Source organism: Macrobrachium rosenbergii, chromosome 7 (genome assembly GCF_040412425.1).
Source record: "Macrobrachium rosenbergii isolate ZJJX-2024 chromosome 7, ASM4041242v1, whole genome shotgun sequence".
Taxonomy (NCBI): domain Eukaryota; kingdom Metazoa; phylum Arthropoda; class Malacostraca; order Decapoda; family Palaemonidae; genus Macrobrachium; species Macrobrachium rosenbergii.
The window spans coordinates 3,532,869-3,552,436 of record NC_089747.1 but is presented as its reverse complement, the minus strand read 5'-3'; the positions used below and the strand labels follow the sequence as shown (position 1 = coordinate 3,552,436).

At 35.2% G+C, this 19,568-nt stretch overlaps 1 protein-coding gene and 1 long non-coding RNA gene across 9 annotated transcripts in view; both read right to left on the bottom strand.

The window, feature by feature from the left end:
* Positions 1 to 368: 368 nt before the first annotated feature.
* Positions 369 to 2,762, bottom strand: LOC136840023 (uncharacterized). The gene is made up of 3 exons (XR_010853501.1): positions 2,432 to 2,762; positions 1,078 to 1,162; positions 369 to 899 (listed from the first exon to the last, which is right to left on the bottom strand). It is a non-coding gene; the product is annotated as an uncharacterized lncRNA (long non-coding RNA).
* Positions 2,763 to 8,960: 6,198 nt separating this feature from the next.
* Positions 8,961 to 19,568, bottom strand: part of Pax (Paxillin) — a 150,857-nt gene continuing 140,249 nt past the window's right edge. For all 8 annotated transcript variants that reach the window (XM_067106315.1, XM_067106314.1, XM_067106312.1 and 5 more), the window contains 2 exons: positions 14,755 to 14,875; positions 8,961 to 13,447 (listed from right to left, as the gene is read on the bottom strand). In XM_067106315.1, coding sequence (XP_066962416.1) covers positions 13,302 to 13,447; positions 14,755 to 14,875 — 267 coding nt within the window. In that variant the 3' untranslated portion in view covers positions 8,961 to 13,301. The remainder of the gene's footprint in view (positions 13,448 to 14,754; positions 14,876 to 19,568) is intronic.

Sequence of the window (19,568 nt, the reverse complement as noted above, 5' to 3'; positions counted from 1 at the left end):
ATATGTAGTTTTGTCATACATCACAGGATAGAACGTGTTTAGAGAATAAGCCCGACTATTCAGTGTACGTATTAAAAGGGAAAGTTCAGTACCAAGAGAAAGTGATTCACAAGCACTATCTTGCCAATCCTAGAAAATCCCTGTTTTCCTCTAGTGTTAGCACCACAACATTATGGTTAGTACTCTTGTCAATCTATTAAGTACTACAGTATAATAAAATACCAAAAATTTATTATATAACCTCTAAAAGCTGCCCTATCATGCCTCAGAGTTAGTGGAAGCCAACAAATTTCCACATTTATGGGAAAAAGGTAAGGTTAACTAACACTAAGTAACTACAAAAAGCAATAACATCAACGTTGCTTCACTTACCTGTTGTAGAGTAAGAGTAGTACTTCCATAAAAATCACAGCTTCGTTCAAAAGTCACTTAATGTTGGTTCAAACATGCAAATGGCCAGGCTAAGGCAATGGTCACCTACACTGACATGGCTTTTGAATCATTGGCTTGAAAGCTCCCACACAATAAAGAAAAGGAAATTTTTATTAGAATTGACACAATCTATGGTCCATTGTTGTTATTAGCAAAAATTATATCATTACTTGTAGAATACTGCAGTTACACATAGAAAAATGCATGACTAATGCATGGATACACACTGCATTTTATTATGGTGATTATAACATGGTTTAAAGAGTTCACTGAGTCACATTTGCAACCAACAAGCCACCTTAACATCAACGCACCTCTCCACTAGTGAAGAGCAGCTGGGTGCAGCTTCTGCAAAACCATCTTCATTCAAACTTGTCATTCAAACCCTCAGATGGTGGCCATCAATACTGAGCCAGATTTGAACTGTTGACTCAAAAGATTTGAACTGTTGACTCAAAAGATCAAGCCTGGTAAAGAACAAGGTATTTTAATAGTGACTAATACTGCTATTCCATTATTAGCTTAAAATTAAAAAAGCGTGCTATTTGATGACTCTTCTGTATTACTTGGAAAACAGGATAAATGTATCCCAAAAGTTCTTTGGATTACGAAGTACAAAATAACACACGTCAGTGCAAGGCATACCTTTCAGCATCCTCCCTTTTCAGCGGCCAATTGGATCCTGACACATAATCCAGTCAACTGATGTGAATAAGGATCTCCCCTCACTCTGTTGGGTTAAATATTAGGCATATGAGGATATATTTAACCAAACGGGCAGATAACACAAAATTAAAAGAATGTTTTCCTATATGCAAACTGATATACATTAATTTATTCCAACTTCAGTTACCCCTTCATACTTTTTGTACTGAGCAATGGAAGTTTTTGTATCATAATTTTATTATGATTATATGTTGCTTGTCAATACTAAAATTAATGTCTACACACTTATAAGGAATCATAGCCTACATGTACACACAAAGATGACGTACCTAGCGTATGTTACCAAGCTGAAACTGGTGCTTTTCAACAGGCTACATTTCCATTTCTGGAGTGGCATAAACTGCAGTTGTCATTCAATTTTCTTCTCCATACAACAAAAGACCTAGTCCTTCAAATGTACCTTATTTTCTTATATTTCTGGCCTACGCATATTACACAGCACTGGCAATAGGTTATGTCTGTGCCTGCCGTGAGAGTCATTTCCAGATGAAACTAAAACAATACCAAGAGGGCCAATGTAGACGGAGGGGTCACATGACCTGCCCTAGGGTACCCTTTGACTGTAGTTGGCATTTCCGAGAGAATACAACCTAACCAGCTAACCTTTCCTACGATATCATGCTCTTACCTGACAAGGTCTAAATATGCCTACAGTTGGACGTCACCAGCGTTAACAGCCTAGACTAAATTAAGGTATTTCTAAGTATTAGCTCTGCACGGGCTGTATGGAACGGTTCCGCAAACACAAAAGACATTAGGGAGCCATATGTTCAAGAAGGGATTGGCTAAGGAAATCCATTATAAGAGGAACCATAGGCTACTACCCTAACGTACCCTGACCTAACCTAATCTAGTATGCAGTGTTACTTAGCCGGGGGCTCCGTCCCCCAGAGCCCCTGGTGAAGGACACTCCACTTTTGCCGAAAAGTTCCCTATAACACTGCACATGCGCAAAGGCAAAATATAATCAGTTCTGAGGTTAATTACAGTTAAGCGACAAAAAATAATGGTAAAATCTTGATAAGCAACCAAAATACTATAGAGAAAGTCAATTTCCACGGGCGATACCCGACGCAGAGCTAATACTTGGTTCTACTTGAAAAATATAAGTTACAAGCTACTTTACATAGCCCAGCCTACTTTTACCAATGGCCTAGGCCTATGAGTGGCCATAGCCTATGATAGCCTAAGCCTACTCTACTTCATAAAAGCTTCCATAAACTATACAAATTCATATCCAAGATAACCGAATAAAATGTTAAAAATTACTTACATTACCATTTTTAACTTTTCCAGTTATATAATGTGAAGTTATAGACGAAATTTCAATTTCTTTAACACTTGTAGAAAGGAACAGGGTTGAAGGGTGTCACAAACGTTGCCGGTTCAGGCTCTCCATTGCAATGCAGATAATACTATATCCTCTTAATTCATCTTCTTTTCTCTTCCATTGTGCTCTCAAAAACTTCATTTTCCTTCAGTTTTCTTATTTTCTGCGATTCACTTTACGTATGAACGTTTTACTTTACATAGGGTAATGTAAAACTGTAAAAAATTAAATAGTAACTGACAACTTTTTCGCTTGCACCAAAGACATCGCCTTCGATTTTATATAAGCTGTAAAAGTTTTACCAAAGGAATATGAAATGTGAATAAACATGTAGTCTTTAAGCATTTTGACAGTATAAATATTTTACTTTATAAGAAAAGATATTAAAATAAATCTAAAGAATAAACAATAACTAAGAACTTTTATGACAAACTTGCACCAAAAAATTGACTATTGTCTTTAACTTTTGAATGTTGCACATGAAAGTTTTTCATCTAAGATTTTTGTAAAATTACAGAAATTACCAAATATCATTACTACTTATTCCAAAAAATTACAGATTTTACTTGTAAATGCTTCGTTTTAAAGGTATTTTGCTAAACTTATATGGTAAAACAAAAAGCAGGTAAATTTTTCAACTGATCTCATTTCTAAAAAGGAGATCACGAGTTTTTATTGGAAAACCTCTGAATGTACGACGTAGTCATTTGTAGTGAATCATAATAAACATTCAGCCCTTGCAGATTTAGAATGAATTGAAAAATAGAGATCTTCGAGGACTTTTGTGAAGTCCTTTCGGTAAAACAAGAAAACATAAGCGATTCCAAATTGAAAACAAAATTAAAAATAGAATAATAGCTTTCCAACTACCTAGCTTTTGACTGAATGGCAATTAATGGCCTTAAAATGTTCAGTGCATGCATTTTTATTCCAAAAATCCACATTTATAGCTTGGGAATATTTTTTATTCTATCTAATTATAGACTTCGTAATATTTTTGTGTCTTCTTTTCAGCCATCTAGTATTTTTTTAGAAGTGAGTGGCCGTGTGTGATGCCGACGGTATGGACATCTATTGACACTTAAAATAACTATAATATAAAACTATTTTTAAATGGTAACTGACAACTTTTTGTCGACAGACGATATTGCTTTCAATTCTACATACCGTATATACTAAACTTTACGAATTTTACAAAGGCCATGAGTTATTTAGAGCCTTTTTGATTCATTTTGTCTAAACTTATTTCAATTCCATCAGAAAACATCTTTTAAAAAATAAAAGTAATAATTAGCAGCTCTTGCATTAAAAAAAACGGTATCAAAAGGCTATTATCTTTATTATTAAAGTTTTTAATAAAAAAAATCAATATTATCTATTTTTAGAGCTTAAATATAAATTTATTTTAATAATAATAACATTCTTAACAAACAATTATATCTATAACCTTCAATATTAGAAATATTAAAATAATTTTACTACATCTTTCTGGTAAAATAAGAAGCAGACGAATCTTCAAAAATGACGCGGAAATGAACACTACAACAGCAATAACAATAATCAATAATCGTTATTGACCCTGGACTGAATAAAAAATTAACAATTTAAAATGTTGAGCGCTATCAAAGATGGATTTTACTACAAATGTAAAAAATCTCCAGCTTATGCCAAGTATGTTACGACAAACAGCGAGAAAAATAGTTTACAAAATGGTAAAAGAACAGATGAAACATTCCAAATACGATGAACTAATGTTTTTTTATCCGCATTGTTCAATGGAAGCTTATTAGTTCTAGTATTCATATCTTAAGTTTGGTCTTTATCGCCAAGAACTTGACAAAACTCCACAAGCATTTACTATTAACAAATTCATTTTTAATATAATTACTTGATTGATAATTACTGTAAGTAACTACTCGCATTACTTATAAAAATCGAAACTATAAACATTTTTGCTAGGTTTATTTTGGTAAAACAAACAATGGCAAAGAATTGCTAAAGGTTAAATTGAAAAACAAAAAAATATTGCATTCTTTGTGTGTCTGCGTGTGTTATGCGCTTTATCTTTTAAAACTTTGAAATATTACGAATTAAAGCTAAAAATACCTCTTCTGGTTATGTTACTGGTTATATTCTTAATTCTTCACATTTTTTGTAGCTACGTTGCCAACGTTATCAATGTCATACGCAGCATCATCTCTCCCCCCTCAGTTTCAGTATCCATAACTATTTCTTCTCTGTAAATCTGCTATCATCAACTTGAATTCTTCCCTCAACTACGTCTTTCTCCTCTTTGACTACCTAGTACCTACCTCAATACCTGCAGACTCACCTATCTTAAGCTTCCTTGCAACGCTTTTCTGCCTCTTCTTGACCTCATACCTCTTCCTACCTTATCGATGACTTCATCTTGCACCTTTGCAGAAATATGATCAACTATCTGTCATAGTGTCAGGCCCCAGTTTATCCTTCAGAGTTTTCTAATCATAAAGCAAATGGTGTTCTAGCAGTTACCAATCATCAACACAAATCGTAGAACAAATTTACTTTTGTAGGTTTTCACTTTTTACTCCAGCAACATTGCACAGTTCTTGTGCCTATAGCCTACTACAACACGCAGGTTCTACTCATGCACGAATAGCAAACACTCATCCTGAGATGAGATTTACATTAGTCTTAACCGATAAGAAGTCACACTGCACTGCTTCCTAACAACCACAAAGCGCAGTTTGTTCAGCGCTAGATTCGGGAGTGAAAAGCTGACGTGTCTTACCACCACTACGACCTCAGTATCACTACTAAAATGCCATTTTCAGCTGTACACTACATTTCCTATTTCATCCAATGATATTTAACTGAATTATTCTATTCATCGGTATCTAAATGCTGTATTTTTTGCATCTTATTTAAGCCCTATTCCTTTCAGAAAATTCGTCTGCTTTGTTTAATGAAGACAAACTTGGCATTTATCCTTAAAGGTTCGAGTGTTTTTGTAACATTAATAGTATCTGCCATTTTTTCTAAGAAATAATCACATATATTAAAACTGATTTGGGATCTTTTATGAAATTGGGATTTCCCACATTATTCTTAATAATACAAGACAAAATTAATCTTATACAAATACAAGCAGACTGAGGAAGCCTACGAATTGCTGAAAAAGATACTAGATTTGATAATATATTCAAACTATAAGAAGGCATTCAATGTGCTATTGCTGGCTTGTGAAGTATAACTATAAATCGATTGACAGCTATACTTCACAAGCCAGCAATAGCACATCAAATGCCTTTTTATAGTTTGCATTTGTTTATTATCAAATCTTGTATCTAATTCTTTTCAGCAATTCGTATGCTTCCTCAATCTGTTTGTGTTTGCATAATAAGAATTTTGTATTTGACATAAACTCTTTTTAGATTTTTCTCTTCCTATCTTTGACAGTGCTGTGCATTTAGAAGGGTTTGTCCATTCACACCAACTTTTCCCATTGGACATTTACGAATCTTTATGTATGTACATATTAAAAAAATATATAAATATATCAAGGCTTCCCCTGCATTAAAAAATTTTGCACATGAGAACCCTAAACAGTTGTCACTTTCATGGACAGTCCTAGGCCTAATCTCCAGAAGACTGGGTTGGTCTGAATTCTAATGGAGATAAGAGACCCTAGCCAGCAGGAACTACTGAAAAACAACATAGTAAAAACAGCCCTGACCTGATAGCACTTACATTCTAGTCTAACCTAATCACTGGGGTTAGCCTATCCTATAAAAGGATGTGGTAAACTGAAGCTGAAGTTGACCATAATTTCACCCTACTGGGAAAGTTTCCACAGGCTTTACCAGTCTGAGTTACCTGGCTCACTCTTACCAAAGCAAGGCTTTGCCTTTAACCTTTTACACCTAAGGGTAAACATGGACAAATTCAATACAGGGAACTAAACAATTCTTAGGTAACTCTCATCCACTGTTTCAAAACCATGTGGCTCTTTTTTATACAAGGTCAACCATTATTATAGGGCTACTTAGTGTACGCTATGTTACACTTGACCATGATAAATTTGTTAAAATTAACTGCTCTGCATCAAGGTAAATGTTTTAGAGCATCTAAGTCCTTGAATTTAAGGAGAATAACATTTTATAGAGCATCATCTCTTGACAACACAGAAATCAGTTTCTCATCATAAAAACCAAGCCCATAATCATAATCAGGGGCTATATAAATCTATAAGAAAACTATTCTTCAAAATGAAACCAGATATTGTGTCAGACATTTACCTTGCAGGACACTACTTGAGCAATATAGAAACAAGTGCAAGTCTGTTGTTGGGTACACTTGGCTTCATTTCAGTATTCGCATTCTTGAGAAATTTTTTGTCCTGCCTCACTGAACCCTTGAAAGTGACTGTACCAACAGGAAATACACTGTTGCATGTAAACAAAGATGGCCACCAAAACAGTGATCTATTATTGTATTTAGATAGTGTATCCTTATTTTGCTTCTGCTTTGAAGGAAGCCCTTTAAACACTAGATTTAAACACCACTTAAATATGTTTAAATATGTCATACAGTATTGTATTCAGCAAAACCTCTCAACATGGCACAGTTTTATAAAACTCAGCCCTACCTAATACAGTAGGTAGTTTACTGGGCTAATGTCAGTATTCCAGTAAGGCTAGGTCTAAATATGTGAAATACATACATATATGGGTTCAAGTTTGATTAGGGTTTATGCAGATTAATAGTTTACCCATAGCAAAACAAAAGGAGGCTGTTTACAGTTTCACTATTTTCTTTGAATCTCGGGCTCCAGTCTTATTTAAAAAATTCTCAGTGCAGTGATAGATGTAATGCAAAGTCTGTCTCACCCTACTGTACATACCATACAGTAATCCATCATTAACTATGGCATAAAATATAGTAAAAGATAGATTGGATAAAAAAAAAAAAAGGCATCAGAGCAAAGGACAAGTCACGTAGGTCAGGGGAAACATGTCTTACTCATTGTTTCTGCATGTATTTTAAGACATATTCCATCATAAAACTGTTTCTGTCAGTATATAGGTTACAAGTGATAAAAGTGAGGCAGGTGTAGGCCAGGCTAACATATAGTAGTAATTTTCATCATGATAACATTAGTTACTAGAATATATGGGGCAGCCAGGCCTAGACAATCTATACTGATGCCTAACTACATTTAGTGTCTAAAAAACATTTTTCTTTTTTTATCATTGGAAAGGTAGAAAAAGAAATGATTGAGTGTGCAACATGCACGCAACAATTTCTAAAACCTCATCTTTGTTGTGTTTGGTTTATAGATCAAAACCAATTTAAGCTAGGTGACAAGTGCCCATGCTCATAGTGGGCCATATGTGATGTTGATGTGGTGAAAAATAGATGCCTTTGTGGACCTCTGACCCTGGATCTCATTTGTCTCTCAAATTCCATCGATTAGGCAAAAGGCCAATGTCTAATTGAGTGATAAGCAAGAACAAACTCTGAAATTAACTTTGTCCATCTATGTTCAACACAAATACATAATTAAATATTGAGAGCCATTGAACTGTACTGTAAAGAATATAAAGTAAATGTTTTTGTTTGAGGCTTTTTGTTTTTATGTACGAGATAAAAATATTCTTGGAAATTATAAAGCTGTGATTTTCCAGAACTGCTCTCTCAGGTCTTTCGTGAACAACAAGCAACCTGCTTCAGTTAAATGCAAAGTTTATTTGTTGTATGAACACAATTACATATACGTCATAATATTATACTTGACATGTTGATATATTGCCATTCTGAGGTTAAAAAATGATAAAATAAGGGTGTATAATCAACTAAAAGTCTGTATTTCATCCAGGGATCCAAGGTCTGATTTGGCTTTTCGTATTATATCCTTTTACTAGCTATGTTAGCCTCATTAGCTGTAGTCTTGTAGATTTATTAGTCCCACAAGCTGTGGTCTTGTAGATTTGTTAGCCTCATAAGGTGTAGTATTGCACACTTATTAGTCCACTAAGATGGAAAGCTCATAAATGGGTGTTGCAATTAAGATAGGGAATTAATTTGCTTGTCATAGACTGGGGTTATATACTGTATATATATTCATATCACTTGAGAATGATGTTCAAGGATAGATGAATCACTCTTGGAACCTGCAGGATTGCCAGTCTGTTGAGATGGGGTCCACCATGAAGAAATGTGCTTGGCGCAAGATTTCCTTGTTTGACCATATCAGTTAATCACACAATTTTAAATATTGTGCTATGAACAAGAAAACTCATATTCAGATACTCTCCAAGTCACCAATATGGGACCACATTCAATAAACCAAGAGCCAAATGCCAGAAACGAAAGGAGAGGAAGTCCTATGTATGGTACCTTGTCCAGAACAGTAAATCATATGAAGTGCTTTGATGCACTCATCCTACAAGAAGACGCTGGGAGTCTGGAGGGTATACTGAAACAGCTGTTATAATAAGACTGCTTTACTTAACTTAGCACATGGAAAGGACATGGTATTACAATACTGTCTGGGAGCAGTGGACGATAATGATTAGGAGGAAAAAACAGCAACGAGGATGTTTCCCGTGAGTTATAAAACATTAATCTTAAAATACTTAGGACCACCTAAATATGAAGATTGTCACCACCTCTGTCTTGAACAGAGGCTTATCTTTTGTAAAGGTAAAATTACCTGAAAAAACTCAGTTTTTCTAAAATACATTGGTCCTGCATATTCTGCCATTTAAATGGTAATACTTAACAAACTTCATTTCCGTAAACTTGGCAATGAGTCTTTTATGCTATGTGGCCCATTCCCGCCATTTTGCGCGCAAAAGCAAAGGAACAAGTTTACACTGTCAAATGAGACAATACTGTGAATAAATTAATGTATTACAATATTGCCAAACTCTTATTATCAATAATGAGAAGAGCCAATGGAAACTTCATTATACCATTAGGAGTAAGAAACTGACAGCAATTTCAATATTCAGTTCAATATCAATAATCATTACTGATAATCCAAACATATGAGCTTATCATTAAAAGCAACACAAAGCTAAAATGATTCAATAATAACAGAAGTCAGAAGGGAACTGATATCCTTCATTTGCTAACAGAACGCAGACTGTAAAAGCAGAGAACCCTTACTGCACTGAACCAATTCATGTCACCTCTCACAAATACCTGAAATGCCAAACTTACTCTCCTAAAAAGCTGAAACCACATTTTGCCATGAAACTGTATATTCAGCACCCCAACAGTCACAAGAATTTTACAATATATACAGGCGAGAATAAAGTTAGAATGAGTACCCTTCAAACTTAATGTATAAACACAAGGTTAAAAGCTTCCATAACTTGAAATTGTTTGAAGAAAAGACTTTTGCCTAAGCCACAGTGTCAGATTTGTGAAAAGTTCTAAAATACCTTCCCTGAACTTCTAATGAGCATTTTAATAATATAAAAATTATCAAACACCATAAGTCTGCTTGACTTTTCCTAAGAGTGTCACTTTATCAAATTTTCCTTGTATCAGACCACACATCTGAAGTCTGCATTTATCAAAACATGCATACAATTTACAAGAAAAAGAACAAATTAAAAGGAATTATCAATATGTTACAATCATCTTTGATTTAAACGACTATACAACCAAACAACAGTACAGCATAGGGTATTCTGAATGGACTACCAGGCCAACACAAATCAGTCTGATACATAAGTGCAATCTCAAAGTTAGCACATAAAAACCCTTTTGATTCAGTATGGTAGAGCAATGCATTTCTTAGTTCTGCAAAGAATGTTAGCTTGGTGCGCACAAAAAGATTGTGTTCCTCTTCTTGTTATTCCACTATAATAATATTTAATTACATATTTCATTCATTTTCGATAATGTAATGATTCTTGCTAACCTAGAAAGAATATATATATATATATATATAAGGCTTTGGAACACAAGTCTTCAAACCTTGGTAAGTCACATTAGTGCGAGATACATTTTAATGGATTACTCTACATAAAATTAAATATTATGACTTAGACAAATTGAATTAGAATCAATTTTACCCAGGCAATTACAGGAATACAAAATTAAGATGTGATATTTTTTAATATCATCGTCAAAGTTAGTTTCCCTAAAGAAAGATTCATACTTTTGAAAATCTGAGTACATGCTATTATGACTGATATCAAGGAGCTAATGCATCTACAGAAAAATAAAAAAGATCAGCAGTTTTACCCTCATAAAAGAAAACGAGACACTGTGTTACCATCACTAAGCAACGAAATACATAAAAACCCTAAACCTAATCACATCCAGAGTAGTTAATATTAAGTCGATCAGAATCAAAATGAAGTATCAATAAATAATTTTTCCACGTAATGTAACAAAAATAAACCCATAGTAAGAATCACATTCAGGATTAATATACAGATAATGCAACGTAGCATGAAATTCTCAATATGCCAATTAGAGAAATAAATTAAAGGTGTCACCTCAAAGTGTGCCTGTTCTTCTCTGTATTCATATCATCAGAACCGTTATTATTGTTAATCCGTTTAGTCAGTTATTAAATACAGTAGTTCAACTTCATCAATAAATTCAGTTCACAAACTGCCATGGAAGTTCTGTGATGATGTGGCGTATCAGAGCAATGGAAAAAAAAGTGCTGCAACACCTTGGCATAAAGTGTTAGAAACAATGTTATTGTGCAAGCAGGAAAAACTCCTAACTTTTAAATATCTCTATATATTAGGTGCTAAATAATTTACATAAAACCTTTAAATTACTCTTCCCTACTAATCAATTACAAAAGCTACAAAAAACGGTTGACTTAGGACTTCAAAATCACCCTTCACTACAGTAGACCTAAACAGTAACATTAACAATCCTCTTCATGCAGAACTTATCACTCAAAGTTATAGATAAGATATATATGAGAGAGATACAGAAAATATTGTTCTACGCATGAAAGAAACTAACCTAAAGTTAAAGTTTCCATTTCGACAGGAATGGATGCTCTTAGACTATCTGAGACGAAATGTGATATGGTTTTTAGGGGGTAAAGAAAATGACTACCCCTTTTTTGGAGGATGATTGATCCAAAGGCATATACCAAGGGGGCGGACTCACCTGATCTTAAAGCTAACGATGAAAAGTCCGGTTAAAACATCATTCAATGTGTACTGTACATGAGAATGTGGCCAGAAAGGAATAAGGCATTCTACAATAAAAGTGTTTATATAAAAGCTCAAATGCATTTATGCAAACAAGCATTAACAACATTGCTGACATAGCACATATATCTCCCAACACCAAGGGGAAAAAAAAAAAGACATTTCAGTAAGCTATGTTATTCTCTTACCCCTTTTCTACCAAAATAGCTTCTATATGGTTAAGAGACACAAAGAACACAGGAATAATAAAATATAATATTTGGGCACAGAAAATAGAGTAATGTCTCCCTACTATGATCACCCTATAACACAAAAATAGTCAAAACATGAGCTTTCTTGAATATGCTGTAAGAAGTGCGCGTCATTAAAAACGCTTACGATTGCAACTTCGGTCAAACGATCAGTATTGCACTTTTGTCATTCAATGTGATGACAACACGGCACCAGACAGCAGCATCATCGTTACTATTAGTATACCAGTTATCAGAGTTGAGCATCCTATTCACAGAGAACTTCGAAGCTGACACCATGCTGGTGGTGCATTTTTGTGCATACATTTGTGCACAGTTTACTATAACTTGAAAAATTTGTGCTGCAATTCTAAAAGCCACAAGTTAATGCACCAATTGCAACCTGTATGCAGTTGTGTTAATATCATTTGAAAGATTTCTTGCCAAGTTATTGCATATAAAATAATAAGGGACTGCATGAAAACATGAAGCACAATTGTCAACATTCTAACTTAGGAAGAGATTTTTAACAAAACTCAATATCAGCACGAGTTATGAAAGCAATTCCTTCTTAAATACAGTTTTTTTTTTTTGCTGGAATTAAGAAGGATTTTAAAATCTCCATGCACCTTTTACTCTCTAATTAAAACACTAATGTCATACTACCCTATGCATATATAAAATGAGTTGTACAGTTGTACTGCACTGACAATCTGGAGTGCAATCTAATGATAGATTTTAGTACAAAAAATTCACTAAAGTTTAGTAATATTTTTGTAAATAGTACGACAAAGTAGTATAATAACGAATGACAGAATATGTCAAACCCTCTACTTATCTTACTTTGAGGATTAATTCTAAAGCTCATTATTTCACACAACAAGTACCACAAGAATTCACTCGGAGTCCACTCTTCATATTTACAATGAACATATACTAATGCAAATTTAATCACAATGCAGTATGAAACTATAAAACCAATATACACGGTTGTAGGAAATTCTCTAACTGTTCGCCTTTTGTATTGGTATGAGCAATGCGGAACAATGAAGTTACCGAAAGAAGCATGTGTTGATAATTCTGCGAAACCTTTCGCCACAAAAGATGGGTAATAAGGTCTGTATCGACCTACAGCTATAACAGTCTGTTGAACAGATGCAGACATAAACATACTACCTATCATGCAAGGGACAGTAACTATGACTGGTTGGAGAATAGATCCTTTTCTCTTTCTTTTCCTCCAGACACACCAGATACTTTTCCATAGTTTTCTCAGTACGTTTCTTCTCAAAATGAATCCGTAGAATTGTAAACATATCCTCAAGTCTCTGCGTGTTTGAACGCACCATTCACTGTGTTGTACCTTGACTTCCAACCTCGACTCGGTGTCCCGTAAGTAACTTAACCGAAGAGTTTGTCGAAGCATCCATGGCAGTAGGGCTTGTCGTTCTGTTCCTTGAAGGTGCCCTTGTTCAGTTGCTTCAGGCAAAACGAGCAAACAAAGTGTTCCGGATGGAACTTGCGGAACATAGCAGTGATGCAGCGACCTGCGTGACAGATAAAAACAAAGCGCTTAATACTGTGGTCATGTTTTCACATTACAATCACAGGACAAGATACTGTACTAATTAAACTGCAGCTTCAGTCACAGATTAAACAAAAATAAATGCAGACCTTATTTAATCTATGCTTAATGCCCAATAAACAAATTTAGCAGAGCTGAGTTTTTACTATACAAAAATTCTATCATTTGCTCAAGCAAGTTCTTCCCATCACCACAGGAAGCCCTCAGACTTACTTGTACCAAGAGTAATTTGAAGCCTTAATGAGTGCAGGAAATCATTGTTGAGATACCAATTACCAGTGCTAGGAGGAAGGTAATTCCATAAAATATTTTTATATTTATATTGTGAATTCAAATTATTTTTTAATATGTCGATACAACTGTCAAATTCAACGTTATTTTGCACTGTGATCAGGACACATTAAGAGCCAAGTTTTTCTCTCTTCAAAAACCAATGTCAAATACTGTACTCGAACTTTAAAGTCAGGATGCTTGTTGCCCAACCTCATCTTCCTTCACACTGTCTAGTAATCAATATCTTGACCATCTCAGTGTCAATTTGTTATAAGAAAACAGTTAAACCAAACCAGTGAGCTAGTAAATCTTAGCTACTACAGAGTTGGCCAAATCTATAGCAAATGGAGATGGTAAGCTAAGGAATGAAAGTAAAATAAGTAATTATTTTGCTACACAAAAATGTGGGAAAAAAAACTGCTATCTGATTTCAATTCCCTTTCCCTAATGATCTAGAGTGAGGTACTTGGCATTTGGGGATAAGTATAATAAACATATTACATAAATTGATCTGTTCTGCGACTATCAATATACAAAATCAAACAAACTGATTGCTGTATTGTAAATTTCATTCCAATACCATTGGTACAACACATGATCTTGTTCTTTGGGGTCATGTCTATTTTGCATATATCTCAGTTACATGTTTGGTAAACTTTGAACATAAATCTTATGAAACAAAATGAAAAAAATGAATACAATTTTCTCAGTAAAACAGTCAGACACTGCATGACAAAATCCAGGGCAAATTTAATGGTCCTTTTCAGATTAAGCATAATTTGATAACATCAGAACTATGATCGCAAGACGTGGCATGCTGCTGCTGAATAATAAACACATCCAAAAAACAACAGAAAATTGAGCCTAGCTCCTCCTCATTATCATCCCCTATCCTCAGATCCAGTGAATTCATAAGGCTTCATAGGCATCAATGAACTTGTGCCAGATATTGACATTTCTTGTGTATACTACCCGTAACGTCTCTTCCAGTCTCACCTGTAATGGGCTTGTGACAACCTGCACAGAGCGATCCTCTTTTGGCATGGTAGTGGGTCTCGCAGTAGGGAAGACCCTCGTGGTCGAAGAACGATCCCCCGTTGAAGGGTTGTCGGCAATCCTGAAAGATAGAGAGAGTTTTATTATCATACGATTCTTCCCCAAATATCCCTGCAACAAAATCTCTGATGGAAGCTTCCTTACTCCCCCACCTCTCCCACCCCATCCCACTGGGTCCTTTGAAATCATGGTACTGCTTAAAAAAGAAATGGTTATGATGTCATTCTTTTTGTGACTATGGAAGTCCAAATTCAGAGGCTTTGTGCCCCCACAGTATTAAAGCACAAAATAACTTAAAACTAAGTAACTATCATTTATTATTAGATGTAACCATTTATACAGCTGCTTTCTCAATAACACTCAAGTATACCAGCCATACATTCATTACAGATTGTGACCATTAATTCATAAATATGTGCAACAAAAATACAATAAACAAAAGACTTGTATTACACACTGAAACAAAACAGTGGCTGTGATTAGTCTACATTTTAATAATCATAATATACAGTATTTATCACTATCATGAGTCCATAAACTTGCAGAAGCAAGTTGCCACTAGTAGTGCCCCTATTTGTAAGGAGAGAGAGAGAGAGAGAGAGAGAGAGAGAGAGAGAGAGAGAGAGAGAGAGAGAGAGAGAGAGAGAGAGAGAGAGAGGATAACGTTAAATAAAGGTAAACCAGCAAACGGATTAATATATGCATAAAATAAAAATAACAAATTAAGGCAGTGGAACATGTCACTATATATATATATATATATATATATATATATATATATATATATATATATATATATATATATATATATATATATATATATATTATATATATATACATATATGTGTGTGTGTGTGTGTGTGTGTATAAATACAAAATTCAAGACTGTTAAATAGTTGATTAAGGGTTACAGTCAGACCCCCAGATTGAGGGTTGCACTAACTCAACGGTTACAGCTGAACCACAGAGGGTTATAAAGGCTTGGCAGGGAAGCACAGCTGACAAGTGAAAGCACAAAACGCGCGCATGGGAGAGGAACACCAAACAGATGATGCATCTCACTGCCAAAAAGAGAGAGAGAGAGAGAGAGAGAGAAAACCTTCCTGAAGGAGATTTACACCAGATTTATATTTGTAACAAGTCAATGTTTTTTTTTAACCATAGCTTTTTTTTTTCTCTAACCTACATTTCTGCATAATTATAGCAGGAGCTCTGTCTTTTACACTGCCACTAGAGAAAGGGGCCAAAACAGCTAAAAGAGACGAGAAAGCGAGAAATATTTATCTCGACAACACAGGATTTGGTTTTGTGACAGACAGACTGCCTAGCAACAATCCTTCTTCGTCTGCTTAGCGGGCCCACTGATACGTACCACCAAATTAGGATTGTCTGTGGGTACTGTTGGTATATAATTATGTCATCTGTGCAAATGGTTATCTGCCAACTAATGGACGTCTAACACCATGACAGGACGTTGACTTACAAAATGGTCCACTGGGATGTCATTAAAAGTGTCATTTAAATACATGTCAAGAAAATATTCAAGAAAATAACAACTAGGAATCTTATATCTAAGTGAAGATAAGAAATGATACAGAATTTTTAAAATGATAATAGTAGTACTGGGAAGAATTCTATTGAAAAAATGGGTCTGGATTTGGTCATATTTTAGAACACTTGTACATCATCCACCACAGTAAGGGCACTTAGTACAAAGGCGTCTTCCAGCGCGGGGAATGACGTCCGTTTTACAGAAATGGTACTGAGGTCAGTCCCTGCAAACACTTCAGGAACACGGAAAGTGGAAGTAAGCGTTTATGCATCCTTGGTTTCCAGGTTAGAGAGATATTTGGATGTATGGCTGAAGCTTTGATACTTAGGGTATTGGGGTCACCACTGAGCACCGTAATAAATAAATAAATAAAAAGAAACCACAACGACAGAATCTGAATCGTGTGAGATTGGAGATGGAAAAACTTCACAAACTCTTGAAACTAATATAACCATCACAATACAAAGGGAAAAACGAACAATTACAAAAATTAAACGGCTGAACAAAAGCAAGTGATAATAACACGAATCGAGAAATGACCGTGAATACTAATAACACTCCCTCCCCCCCACCCCCCCCACAAAAAAAAAATAACCGGAATGACAGGGATCAAAGGCTTTTTCTCAACCCTGTTTATTTTCAGTGTTTCCGCCGGTGCAGTTTTAGCCATTAAGACATCGACAGCTATCTCCAGTGAGGAAAAAGTGTTGGCAAAAGGAACGCATTTTGAGAGAGAGAGAGAGAGAGAGAGAGAGAGAGAGAGAGAGAGAGAGAGAGAGAGAGAGAGAGAGAGTTGTAAGGGGTTCAGGATTAATCACTGATCAAGATATTAGATAGAAGATGCAGATTACATGAGAGAGAGAGAGAGAGAGAGAGAGAGAGAGAGAGAGAGAGAGAGAGAGAGAGAGAGAGAGAGAGAGAGAGAGAGAGAACGTTCAATTTTTTCAAGCCACTCGCAAACTGAGAATGTCTCAAAGAAATACCTTTTCCCTCTCAGCTTAAGTTTGTTTACCTTCCACCTTGCAACGTGACAACGGCCTACAAAGGTGTGTCACTCACTACAGAGCCCCACACCTGTTGGGACTTCAGTTCAAAAGGGCTTCAGCATCAGTAAATAAAATAAAATAAAATAAAATAAAATAAATGAAAAACCTCGCTCCGTATAAGAGCGTCTTGGAAAATAGAGGATTGAATATGCAAATCAGATGAACCTTCGCTCTTTATTAACCTAAATACCACAACTAATTTAATCGTGGCTGTCTCGTTTTAATTAAGAATTCCCGTTGCTTCTCGGTAAGGAATAACAGGAGTATCTTCAGGAATAAAAGTCAGTTTGTCATAAGCATCAGATTATAATAATTTTTTTTCGCAATCAATATCAATACAGGAATTTATTTCCAATTACCTCTACGTAACTAAAAATTACCGTAAGCTTTCCCGGCAACATTATACCATGAGCTCATTAAATAAGCACTGAGGGATCTTACGTTTACTGGCTTTAACGCTCATTTTTCATAATAAAAAAACCAGCCACAAACATTCACTCATAAAATAAATTCTCGAGCCTCAAATGACGAAGATAAACGGTTTGAAGAGAAAGTGTGTCAAGTATATACCTTTTACGCACCAAGAAGGCTTCAACAATAAAGGCAGACTCCATTTGAACGTTAAGCTGAACTCGATTTATATTACCAACACGGCACAGAACAGAAATATTTTGATAAACGTAAATCCAAATAAAAATGTCAGTAAAATCCCCGCCATCGGTGTCAATGACCCAAGCAGTCACGACGCCAGGCAAGCCTTAGTTAGTTGCTAAGTATAGTCTAATATGCACAAATGCTTAAAGAATCTTTTTTCCCCTCAGTTGGTCTACATCACCTGACAAGCATCTGACAGTTGCACTACAAGTTTTTTGCGATCACGAGATAGTTTGCTTTAATCAAAATCTTGTCTCACAGTTACGAATCTCTAAAGATTTACATGTAATGAGAGAGAGAGAGAGAGAGAGAGAGAGAGAGAGAGAGAGAGAGAGAGAGAGAGAGAGAGAGAGAGAGAGAGAGAGATCTAACTATTAGATCAACTTAATCACCGATTATGAGGAATTACGTATAAAAGTCCTGGTTCTCTTAATCGACGCATACTTCAAGACAGTTACTATTACCACCTTCTTAAGCCTTGTGGCCAAATATCCATTTGAATATTCATTTATTTTTTTAGGGAGATGCAATAATGTTACTTGTTCTGCTGCAATTGGTCAATATCTGGTTTCCCAATTTTAAGTTGAACCATCACCAGATATGGCCCAGTTGGTTAAAGCAACTGTCTAACTCCGGAGGTAGACCAGTTTGTCGAGAGATTAATAGACAGTATTTGATTGCAAAAGCTATGTTACGCGCTGGAATAATCAGTAGGTAGAATATATTAAGGGAACAAGGCACAATATTCATGACTGCAGATTCATTTGTGCCGATGAAACTAAAAACCTATTTTCATTCGGAGACAGGATCAACCACAACGCGTCTCTTGTTCACTTTTTTTTTTTTTTTTTTTGCAAACTACTTCAAATTAGATTCACCTGCAGATACCACATACCTGTAACACTAATTAGGAAGCAGACAGACAGGACGGCGCATACCCGCTAACATGCCCCCCCCCAAAAGCAGATACTTCTATCCACCAAATTTAGTTAGTCTGTCGGATTGGAAAACGCCTCTAAAAATTCACTGAAAGCCTTAATTAGCCCTTGGAAATGTTTTAAACTAGATCTCTTTCTGGTTTTGTTGAAGGAGATCATAAACACAGAACAAGACTTGTAATTTTACAGCGTAATGAGGTGAGATGACAGCAATTTTGTCATTTAGTGGGACTGGAGAGTTTTTCAAAGTTCAGCAAAATTGGATAGTAGCAGTGTGAACTAAGGTAACATGTTCCTTGTGACATTAAGACTGCTTGAAGTCAGCCATTGCGAATTAATGATAGTCTCTCTCTCTCTCTCTCTCTCTCTCTCTCTCTCTCTCTCTCTCTCGTGCCGACTGTCTGGCATTATCTTTGTGAACGAAGCTTCTTTATGCAAATCTCTACTCTAGCCTTCCAAATCAATAAATGTACTGAAATATTGTATAATAAACTATGTATAACTTTCCTACAATCTCATTCAAGCATTCATGATGCTAACAAATATGAACATATTGTAACTTTT